This window comes from Siphateles boraxobius, unplaced genomic scaffold, assembly GCF_051911475.1.
Source record: "Siphateles boraxobius isolate OS27281-9 unplaced genomic scaffold, OSU_SipBor_1 54, whole genome shotgun sequence".
NCBI lineage: Eukaryota > Metazoa > Chordata > Actinopteri > Cypriniformes > Leuciscidae > Siphateles > Siphateles boraxobius.
The window spans coordinates 1391713-1404490 of NW_027509180.1; the positions used below are offsets into that span (position 1 = coordinate 1391713).

General features: G+C 41.8%; 1 protein-coding gene across 1 annotated transcript in view; it reads left to right on the forward strand.

Annotated features, from left to right (window-relative positions):
- Positions 1 to 354: 354 nt before the first annotated feature.
- LOC143714503 (uncharacterized) overlaps positions 355 to 12778 on the forward strand; it is a gene marked incomplete at its 5' end in the record, with an annotated part of 55437 nt that continues 43013 nt past the window's right edge. The window contains one exon of the mRNA XM_077205720.1: positions 355 to 586. Coding sequence (XP_077061835.1) covers positions 355 to 586 — 232 coding nt within the window. The remainder of the gene's footprint in view (positions 587 to 12778) is intronic.

Genomic DNA, 12778 nt, shown 5'->3' on the forward strand with positions numbered 1-12778 from the left:
ACAACCAATAACCTTCTCTCCTCCTTCTCTCCTCTAAACGAGGAAGAAGTATCTAAACTTCTCCTCTCCAGTCATCCTACCACCTGCCCTCTAGACCCCATCCCCTCACACCTTCTTCAAGCCATCTCTCCCACACTTCTACCAGCACTCACACACATCATCAACTCATCCCTCCATACTGGCATTTTTCCTACAGTATTTAAGCAGGCTCTGGTAACCCCACTGCTTAAAAAACCAACTTTAAACACATCACTTCTAGAGAATTACAGACCTGTCTCTCTCCTACCTTTCATTGCAAAAACACTTGAAAGAGTTGTTTTCAACCAAGTATCATCTTTCCTGTCTCTGAATAACCAGCTGGATGTTAACCAATCTGGCTTCAAGAAAGGGCATTCGACCGAGACCGCATTACTTTCAGTCACAGAAGCCCTGCGGATCGCCAAAGCTGCTTCCAAATCATCAGTTCTCATTCTCCTAGACCTGTCTGCTGCCTTCGACACTGTGAATCATCAGATCCTTCTGTGCACCCTCTCATCACTGGGCATCACTGGATCTTCCCTCCACTGGTTTGAGTCCTATCTCACAGGTAGGTCCTTCAGGGTCGCATGGAGAGGCGAGGTATCCAAAGTACATCGACTGACCACAGGGGTTCCCCAGGGGTCAGTCCTTGGACCCCTCCTCTTCTCCATTTACACCACATCACTGGGACCCATCATACAGGCACATGGTTTCTCTTACCATTGCTATGCTGATGACACTCAGCTCTACCTCTCATTTCAACCAGACGATCCCACAGTAGCTGCACGTATCTCTAGCTGTCTGGCGGACATCTCGGCATGGATGAAGGAACATCACCTGCAGCTCAATCTGGCAAAGACTGAGCTTCTCGTTCTCCCTGCCAATCCGTCTCTACAGCACGACTTGACTATCCAGTTAGACTCATCCTCAATCACCCCATCAAGGTCAGTCAGAAATCTTGGAGTAATCTTTGATGACCAGCTAACCTTCACAGACCACATTTCAAAGACAGCTCGATCATGCAGGTTTGCAATGCACAACATCAGGAAGATCAGGCCTTTCCTAACTGAGCATGCAACACAACTTCTTGTACAGGCCCTGGTTATTTCTAGGCTTGATTACTGCAATGCTCTTCGAGCTGGTCTTCCATCATGTGCAACTAAACCCTTACAATTGATCCAGAATGCTGCTGCTCGTCTTGTATTCAACGAGCCCAAAAGGGCCCACGTCACTCCGCTGTTCATCTCCCTGCATTGGCTACCACTCGCTGCTCGAATCAAGTTCAAGGCGCTGACATTTGCTTACAGATTGTCCACCGGCTCAGCCCCCTCCTACTTTCACTCGCTCCTACGGGTCTACATCCCTACCAGAAGCCTACGATCGGCCAAGGAGCGACGGCTCGTGGTGCCTGCACAGCGAGGCACAAAATCACTGTCCAGAACATTCTCATTCACGGTACCATACTGGTGGAATGACCTACCCACCCTCGTCCGTAATGCAGAATCCCTGACAGCATTCAAAAGACAACTGAAAACTCATCTCTTCCGTGAGCACTTAACATAAAAAAATAAAATAAAAAAAAACCTTTCTCTTGAAATCTTCGCTTGTCTGGTTTATGCTACTCTGAGCAATGTTTGAACTTTGTATTCTGAGCACTTCTTGCGTTGTTTTTGCCTCTCCACGATGACTCGCTTGGTTTAATCCTCAAATGTAAGTCGCTTTGGATAAAAGCGTCTGCTAAATGACTAAATGTAAATGTAAATTACATCCAGTTTATTAGCAACACTGTGCACGAGCGTGAATCCTGCGATATCCATCATTGATCTCGCAGGTGTCAGATCCACTGCGAGAAGAGAGAACTGTCCGGATTGCCTGCGCTTTTTTCACTCCTCCTCTCACTGCAGCCGCCTACTCTCGACTACACTTCAGGCAAGGCAAGGCGCATCTCAAACAAGCCTAATGTCATGCGATATATCGCCCAGCCCTAGCTAACAGTATTTCCAAGCTTTAATGCAGTGGGCAACTGGGAGGAGATACTCTTATTCTCCATAACCTTTAAAGTGTCCCAGAACTTTTTGGAATTTGTACCACAGGATTAAAGTTTCTGTTTAAAAAAAAATAGCCTTTGCTTTTCTACCCAGCGGGCACCTTGACGTCAATTTAACATCAATATGACATCAAACATTATGTCAAAATGACGTCACAAAATAGGTCAAAAATGAAAGTCATATTGACGTCAAAGTGTCAATGTCAATTTGATGTCAAAATTTTTACCTCTGCTGATGTCATTTTGATGTTATTTTGATGTCATGCTTTGTTTTGTATTTGATGTCAATTCTACATCTATTTGATGTCAGGGTGTCATGATGTTGATGTCATTTTAATCCATTATTGAAGACACCTGATGTTAACAAGCAGAATCACCACAGGAGAAAATAATAATTTTAAGCCACCATTTTGGTGATCAATGTTTGCTTTAGTTGGGCTCTTGACCCTAAAGTTTTTAACTTTAGATTTTGTTTGGCTGCTGAAACTGAGTGGTGAACAGTCAGATGAACAAAGAGTAAAGGTGATCTGATGGAGTTGGTTATGTTTTGACATAACCATCATTTGACCTAAATCACTAAACTCATTTAGAGACTAATTTCTGACTTAGATTTTTATCTGAAATTACAGTATTCTACAGCACATGATCATAAATGTTTTATTTAATCAAAAGGATTTCCTATAAGTTGTTCTGATAGATAGATAAATATTTATTTCAGGTATTAATGTCTATATAAAATAATTTTTCAAAGTCTTCTGGTCAGAACAAGTTTTAAGAAATATTTTGGATTATATTAAAAATGCAGATGCTTGTTTGCTACATATTCACAATGCAGATGCTTGTTTGCTACATATTCACAGTGTTACTGTATTTAACAAGTTAAAGACACTCTAAATGACTTCAGTAATTCAGATCAAGTGATGATTATGTCAAAACATAACCAACCCCACCTAATCACATTTTCTCAATGTTCGTCTGACAGTAATAACTCAATTACATCAGCCAAACAAAATTTAAATATTAATAGTTTAAGGGTCAAGAGCCCAACTAAAGCAAACATTGATAACCAAAATGGTGGCTTAATTTTTATTTTCTCCTTTGGTGATTCTGCTTGTTAACATCAGGTGTCTTCAATAATGGATTAAAATGACATCAACATCATGACGTCAAATAAATGCTGAATTGACATCAAATACAAAGAAAGCATGACATCAAAATAACATCAAAATGATATCAGCAGAGGTAAAAATCTTGACATCAAATTGACATCGACACTTTGACATCAATATGACTTTCATTTTGACATATTTCATGACGTCATTTTGACAATGTTTGATGTCATATTGATGTTAAATTGACGTCAAGGTGCCTGCTAGGGCTGGGCGATATATCGCATGACATTGTTATGCGCATCTCGTCAGTAAAGCTGGTTCCTTGATTAGTAGTAAATCGCCTTCACCTGTTTTCAGATGGAGCGGCATTTACTACAAAGAGCCGTAGTTAACTGACAAGCTGAGCCATATCGCATCAATATCGCGGACGTATCGCCAGCGATAATTAATGCGATATGGCTCAGCCTGTCAGTTAACTACGGCTCTTTGTACACAGCAAAAACTCCAGTGTTAAATTAACACTCCTGGGAGTGTATATGAGTCCACTCAAGAGTGTTAAAGTTAAGGAGATAATTAAGTGATTAATTTAGTGATGATTGAGCATTATTGAAGACACCTGAAGAATCACTGAAGGAGAAAATCTAAAATTGTAAGCCACCGTTGTGGCGATCAGTGTTTGCTTTACTTGGGCTCTTGACCCTTATATTATTAACTTTAGATTTTGTTTGGCTGTTGTATCTGAGTTATAACTGCCAGATGAACAAAGAAAAAAAGTGATCTGATAGTGTGATATTATGACAATCATCATTTGAACTTTATGTTTTTGATTTATATTGTTGGTTACAGCATAACTGTGATTCTGCATAAATATCCAGAATTTTAGCTATAATATAAAGGATTTATAAAAAGTTGTTTTCTAAAAAAAAATTTCTCATTAGGCACACACAGAAGTCAAGATTCAGTCTATGCATCTCAACAATGGTGACGAGCAGAATATTCAATTAGGAAAAGTAAATTACATAGAAAATTCAGGTCATAATTTATTCATATCCCAATGCATGATGGGAGCCATTAATGAGTTGTGATTGGTGGCAGCCACTGCAACATGCTTTATTATTGTCACCATTGTTGAGATTCACAGGCTGATTATTGATGTCTGTGTTTCTAAATAAATTAATTTGAAAGTGTTTTGATCAGAACAATGTTTATTAAATATTTTGGATAATAAGAAGCATACATATACTCATATGTGCTCTAAAATCACAAAGTTGTTGCCAATAAGTTAAACCAAACTATCTCAATAAGATTCATTTTCAGATCACAGCATGATTATGCCAGAACATAACCGTTCATTTGACTGTTATAATTGAATAACAGCAGACAAGCATATTTAAAGTGAATGTGTAATAGAGTTGTGACGTTCGTGAACGAACCGATTCTTTTGAACGGCTCATAAACATGAACGATGGGAGCCGAGTCACGGCTGGAGGGGAGCCGTTCTTTCTGTCGTTCTTTTTTTCCTATGCGTGTTTCACACAGATGCACACAAATTAGCTCCTCAGTTATAGGGGAAGGGGCGCACCCAGCGCAGGGGTACTACTGCCTAACAGCATGATGATAGTAGTTGTGCATGCGCGCCCATCCTTTACGTGAGTACTCCAATGGAAAAAAAAACCTACGTGCCTTTGTCATTGGGTAGGAGCGGAGCCAATGACTTGTGCGCGCTGCCGTCAAGCTGGCTTCTTAAAACTGACTAAATATTTAAAAAGAGCCAAAAGAGATTTTTTAATCAAAATGTTCTTGTGTGATAACAATGTTCTTGTGTGGAAGTGTTACTGTTTGTAGTAAAAGCTGTTTTGCACAGAAATTCATTGCAGCCGGCTTTGTTTTTTATGTTTATTTGTGAGTAGGTATTGTATGAATAACATAAGTCAACATAGCTTTACACATACACACACTTTGTACTAAAGGTGAATCCAAAATAGTGATGTCACTTTCTAAACAGAGGGATGTTGTGCAACCCTATGGTATATAGTCCACACATGACAAATGAGGTAATAATCTATATTTCAGAAAAATTCAAACTCAGATATTGGTGTGTGATATCTGAGTTTAAATTATTTGCCTACAAATCTCACCTCATCATTCCTCCCAGTGATTATTTCCAGGATAAACTGAGATGCCCTCAAGCTGGCTTCTTAAAACTGATTAAATATTTAAAAAGAGCCAAAAGAGCCGTTCTTTTGAACGGCTCTTTGTAAGGAACGGATCGCCAAGATCCGGATCCCCTCAAAGAGCCATAAATCCCATCACTAATGTGTAAAGGTTAATAGCCCATCTAAAGCAAACACTGATCACCATAACGGTTGCTTACAATTTGAGATTTTCTCCTTCAGTGATTCTGCTTGTTCACATCAGGTGTCTTCAATAATGCTCAAACATCACTAAATTAATCACTTAATTATCTCATTAACTTTAACACACTTGAGTGTTAATTTAACACTGGAGTAAGTGCTGTGTAGTAAATGCCGCTCCATCTGAAAGCAGGTGAAGGTGATTTACTACTAATCAAGGAACCGGCTTTACTGACGAGATGCGCATAACAATATCGTGCGATATATCGCCCAGCCCTAGTGCCCGCTGGGTAACTGATTGTGTATATTTGTTCCTTGTTTCCCTAAAAAGTTGCATATCGCGGGGACTTTTTGATGCTAGTGCAGTGTGCCACAAGATATTTTTATGTTGATTAAGAGCAGCTAAATCTGGGGTGAACCAAGGGCTAAATCTATTCTTATTTCTCAGTTTTTTAAAAGGAGCATGCTTATTTAATATGGTGAGAAAAGTGCTCTTTAAGAAAAATCAGCCATCATCTACTGACGGGATAAGATCAATATCCTTCCAGGACAACCGAGACAACTCGAATAAAAAAGCCTGTTCACAGAAATATTTTAAGGAACGTTTGACAATGAAAAGGGGTGATCGTTTGACCGTAAACCCATTTCGAACACAGGCAATTAAGCAATGATCGCTCAGATCCTGGTCGAAGACAGAGGAGGTATAATTGTGGGGCATGTTAGTCAGAATTATATCAATGATAGTACCCGCATTTACGGATTTAGGTTTGTACCTTGTAGGTTCATTAATGATTTGTATAAGATTGAGAGCATCTATCCTGGATTGAAGAGCAGACGGTGCGTTAAGCATATCCCAGTTTAAATCACCTAACAACACAAACTCTGAAGAAAGATGAGGGGCGATCAATTCACATATAGCATCCAGAGCATGGCTGGGAGCTGAGGGAGGTCTGTAACAGGCAGCAACAGTGAGCGACTTATTTCTTGAGAGATGGATTTTTAAGAGTAGAAGCTCAAACTGTTTGGGCACAGACTTGGACAATATGACAGAACTCTGTAAGTTATCTCTGCAATAGATTACAACTCCGCCTCCCTTGGTAGTTCTATCGTGGCGAAAAATGTGGGTTGTGGACACATCGTAGGCCTATAGCTGAATTAGACAAGAAATCCACTTTAGTTTTTGTAAAAACTTTGACCTGTAAGGTACTACGTGGAGCCATGGAATCATTTTTATTTATTTATTTATTTATATATTTTATTACTTTTTTTAATTCATGCTTTTAGCAGGGCTTTTATCCAAAATGACTTACGTACAATGCAATGTACTTTTTACATGATTACCAGTTCCACTCCTAAGGACATACAGAGGCCTCATTGGACCTCACATAACAGTGCCACATTAGACAATACATAGACAGGCCTCATTGGACCTCACATAACAGTGCCAAATTAGACCATAGATAGACAGGCCTCATTGGACCTCACATAACAGTGCCAAATTAGACCATAGATAGACAGGCCTCATTGGACCTCACAGAACAGTGCCAAATTAGACCATAGATAGACAGGCCTCATTGGACCTCACATAACAGTGCCACATTAGGCCATACATAGACAGGCCTCATTGGACCTCACATAACAGTGTCACATTAGACAATACATAGACAGGCCTCATTGGACCTCACATAACAGTGCCACATTAGGCCATACATAGACAGGCCTCATTGGACCTCACATAACAGTGCCAAATTAGACCATAGATAGACAGGCCTCATTGGACCTCACATAACAGTGCCACATTAGGCCATACATAGACAGGCCTCATTGGACCTCACATAACAGTGCCACATTAGGCCATACATAGACAGGCCTCATTGGACCTCACATAACAGTGCCACATTAGGCCATACATAGACAGGCCTTATTGGACCTCACATAACAGTGCCACATTAGGCCATACATAGACAGGCCTCATTGGACCTCACATAACAGTGCCACATTAGGCCATACATAGACAGGCCTCATTGGACCTCACATAACAGTGTCACATTAGGTCATACATAGACAGGCCTCATTGGACCTCACATAACAGTGCCACATTAGGCCATACATAGACAGGCCTTATTGGACCTCACATAACAGTGCCACATTAGGCCATACATAGACAGGCCTCATTGGACCTCACATAACAGTGCCACATCAGGTCATACATAGACAGGCCTCATTGGACCTCACATAACAGTGCCACATTAGGCCATACATAGACAGGCCTCATTGGACCTCACATAACAGTGTCACATTAGGCCATACATAGACAGGCCTCATTGGACCTCACATAACAGTGTCACATTAGGCCATACATAGACAGGCCTCATTGGACCTCACATAACAGTGCCACATTAGGCCATACATAGACAGGCCTCATTGGACCTCACATAACAGTGTCACATTAGACCATAGATAGACAGGCCTCATTGGACCTCACATAACAGTGCCACATTAGGCCATACATAGACAGGCCTCATTGGACCTCACATAACAGTGTCACATTAGGTCATACATAGACAGGCCTCATTGGACCTCACATAACAGTGCCACATTAGGCCATACATAGACAGGCCTTATTGGACCTCACATAACAGTGCCACATTAGGCCATACATAGACAGGCCTCATTGGACCTCACATAACAGTGCCACATCAGGTCATACATAGACAGGCCTCATTGGACCTCACATAACAGTGCCACATTAGGCCATACATAGACAGGCCTCATTGGACCTCACATAACAGTGTCACATTAGGCCATACATAGACAGGCCTCATTGGACCTCACATAACAGTGTCACATTAGGCCATACATAGACAGGCCTCATTGGACCTCACATAACAGTGTCACATTAGGCCATACATAGACAGGCCTCATTGGACCTCACATAACAGTGTCACATTAGGTCATACATAGACAGGCCTCATTGGACCTCACATAACAGTGCCACATTAGGCCATACATAGACAGGCCTCATTGGACCTCACATAACAGTGTCACATTAGGCCATACATAGACAGGCCTCATTGGACCTCACATAACAGTGCCACATTAGGCCATAAATAGACAGGCCTCATTGGACCTCACATAACAGTGCCACATTAGGTCATACATAGACAGGCCTTATTGGACCTCACATAACAGTGTCACATTAGGCCATACATAGACAGGCCTTATTGGACCTCACATAACAGTGTCACATTAGGTCATACATAGACAGGCCTCATTGGACCTCACATAACAGTGTCACATTAGGCCATACATAGACAGGCCTCATTGGACCACACATAACAGTGTCACATTAGGCCATACATAGACAGGCCTCATTGGACCTCACATAACAGTGCCACATTAGGCCATACATAGACAGGCCTCATTGGACCTCACATAACAGTGTCACATTAGGCCATACATAGACAGGCCTCATTGGACCTCACATAACAGTGCCACATTAGGCCATACATAGACAGGCCTCATTGGACCTCACATAACAGTGCCACATTAGGCCATACATAGACAGGCCTTATTGGACCTCACATAACAGTGTCACATTAGGTCATACATAGACAGGCCTCATTGGACCTCACATAACAGTGTCACATTAGGCCATACATAGACAGGCCTCATTGGACCTCACATAACAGTGTCACATTAGGTCATACATAGACAGGCCTCATTGGACCTCACATAACAGTGCCACATTAGGCCATACATAGACAGGCCTCATTGGACCTCACATAACAGTGCCACATTAGGCCATACATAGACAGGCCTCATTGGACCTCACAGAACAGTGTCACATTAGGCCATACATAGACAGGCCTCATTGGACCTCACATAACAGTGTCACATTAGGCCATACATAGACAGGCCTCATTGGACCTCACAAAACAGTACCACATTTTACCATACATAGACAGCAAAATCCCCAGTGTTAAATTAACACTCCTCGGTGTACATATAGGTCCAACAACAGGGTGTTAAAAATGAACATTGAAGCAGTGTTAAAGTTAATGAGATAATTAAGTGATTCATTAAGGGATGATTGCCATAAGTGGGGGCACCTAATGTTACTAAAAAGATTCACTGAAGGAAAGAGAAACAACAAGAACATCTGACTTCAAACTAGGGCTGCACGATTAATCGCACGATGTTGTTATGCGCATCTAATCAGTAAAGCCGGTTCCTTGATTAGTAGTAAATCGCCCTCACCTGCTTTCAGATGGACGATATGATGCAGATATGAGTGTTAAATTAACACTCAAGAGTGTTAAAGTTAATGAGATAATTAAGTGATTAATTTAGTGATCATTGAGCATTATTGAAGACACCTGATGATAACAAGCAGAATCACTGAAGGAGAAAATCTAAAATTGTAAGCCACCGTTATGGCGATCAGTGTTTGCTTTAGTTGGGCTCTTGATCCTTATACTTTAAGTTTAAATTTTGTTTGTCGGCTGTTATTGATTAATTACAGTCAAACGAACAAAGACAAGTGTGATCTGATAGTGTTGGTTATGTTTTGGCATAATCATGCTGTGATCTGAAAAATGAAACTCATTCAGATGATCTGGTTTAACTTGATAGCAACAGTTTAGTGATTTTACAGTATATGATAATTGTATTTTTCTTATAATCCAAAACGTTTAATAAAAAATGTCCTGATCAAATCACTTTCAAATGCATTTATTTAGAAACACAGACATCAATAATCAGCCTGTGAATCTCAACCGTGGTGACAATAATAATCCTTGTTGCCACCAATCACAACTCATTAATGGCTCCCATCATGCATTTTAATTATAAATTATGATCTGAATTGTCTATGTAATTTACTTTTCCTAATTGAATATTCTGCTCGTCACCATTGTTGAGATGCATTGACTGAATCTTTATATCTGTGTGTGCCTTTTTTTTTTAAAAACTTTTAAGAACTCATTTATATTATATCTCAAATTCTGGATATTTATGCAGAATCTCAGTTATGCTGTAACCAACAACATAAATCACAAACGTTTAGTTGAAATGATAAATGTCATAATATAACCAACACCATTAGATCAACTTTTTTCTTTGTTCATCTGGCAGGTATAACTCAGATACAACAGCTGAACAAAATCTAAAATGAAAATATAAGGATCAAGAGCCCAACTAAAGCAACCACTCATCTCCATAATGGTGACCTGAAATTCCGGTTTTCTCCTTCAGTGATTCTTCAGGTGTCTTCAATAATGCTCAATGATCACTTAATTAATCACTTAAATATCTCATAAACTTTAACACTCTTGAGTGTGGACTCATATACACTCCCAGGTGTGTTAATTTAACACTGAGTTTTTGCTGTGTACAAAGAGCCGTAGTTAACTGACAAGCTGAGCCATATCGCATTAAATATCGTTGGCGATACGTCCGCGATATTGATGCGATATGGCTCAGCTTGTCAGTGAACTACGGCTCTTTGTAGTAAATGCCGCTCCATCTGAAAGCAGGTGAAGGTGATTTACTACTAATCAAGGAACCGGCTTTACTGATTAGATGCGCATAACAACATTGTGCGATTAATCTTGCAGCCCTACTTCAAACCATTAAACATTATTGCTTTTATTATTACCAGTTTGTTATACCAGAAAGCTTTCATATCACACACATACATCAAGAATCAACATATGAATCTCAACAATGGTGACAATGACACAAATGCTTCATGTTGCAGTGCATGATGGGAGCCACCAATCAAAACACATCCATGGCTCCCATCATGCATTGCAGTATGAATAAATTAAGCAGCTGAATTTTCCTGTAATTTTCATTGTTTTTTCCTTTTTGCTCTTATTTTGCTATGGTTTTGCTATGACTTTAGTAGCTGGTTTTGTGATGTTCAGGGTTGATCTGTTTGTCACTAGTTTGTTTATTGTCAATATTTTGTAAGTTTGTAAGTCGTTATGTTAGTCTGGCTTCAGAAAGGTACTAAAAGAACGCGTGTGCTAGAGCCAGACACATCAACAGTTCTCTTACGAGAGTATCTCTCGTACTGCGTAATATCTTACGCTATGGGGATAACCTCTTTTCCACGAGATATTGAAGCCAAAAATTATCCTTTAATTTTGATTAATGTAAAACGCTGTGCGGCAGCGTGCAGACATAGGCAAGACGGCTCGCGCGCCTATTGGCTGCCCTGCGGCAACAGCAGCAAGCCTATCGAGAGAGGCCCTGCGTGACGTGACATCCAATGGGGGTGCTTCGCGCCCATTTCGTCGCGTCCCGCCAGAATAGGCGTGGCCTTGGCCTATAAATATGCTCGACAGGCTGATACAAACTGATTTTCAACTCCTCAGCGAAGCACTACTGCATCGCTGGATCCGGAGTGAGAAGCCGCGCCGTCTGATTGTAAGCCTTCTGCGGGACGAGCCTTCGAGCCTGAAGTCGCTGGCCTACACCTCGCCGCCTTCAGCCGCCGTACCTGCTACGCTTTCCGGCGTTCATATCCTTTTCACTGCTGAGTGTGTTCGCCGCTGCGACTCACACTCTATCTCTGTTTTGTATCTGTTCTAAAAGAGCAAGCGTCTTTTTGAAGACGCTTCGTTCCTGTGGAACTATTGCCATGGTGACTCTGAGGACTTGCCTGGCATTTTCTCTCCGAGTCTGCACTCCCGCCCGCTGTAGTGCCGCGCCGCAAAGCGCCGTATTCAGCGGGTCCTCGAGCCTTCTCCAGCCCGTGAAAGCTCGCCGGTTCGCCCGCCAGCTTCACCAGCTTCAATCGAGTCGCTCACTGACGGACAACGGCCGCCGCGCGCCGCCGCTTCCGCCATTAGTGATGACAAGATAGCTGCATCGGTAGAGGAGGCCAGCTATTGCCATGGTGAGTGAGACTCCCGCCCGCTGTAGTGCCGCGCCGCAAAGCGCCGTGCTCAGCGGGTCCCCGATCCTTCTCCAGCCGTGAAAGCTCGCCGGTTCGCCCGCCAGCTTCACCAGCTTCAATCGAGTCGCTCACTGACGGACAACGGCCGCCGCGCGCCGCCGCTTCCGCCATTAATGACGACGAGATAGCTGCATCTGTAGAGGAGGCCAGCTGCTATATCCCCGCGTCGGACAGTGAGTATTGGGCGAGCTCTGTGGATCTCCCCCTTCTGCCCGCGAGTCGTCAGGGAAACGGGCCAGCATTAAACCGCGGCTAGCTTTCTTTACGTTATAAGAAAGCT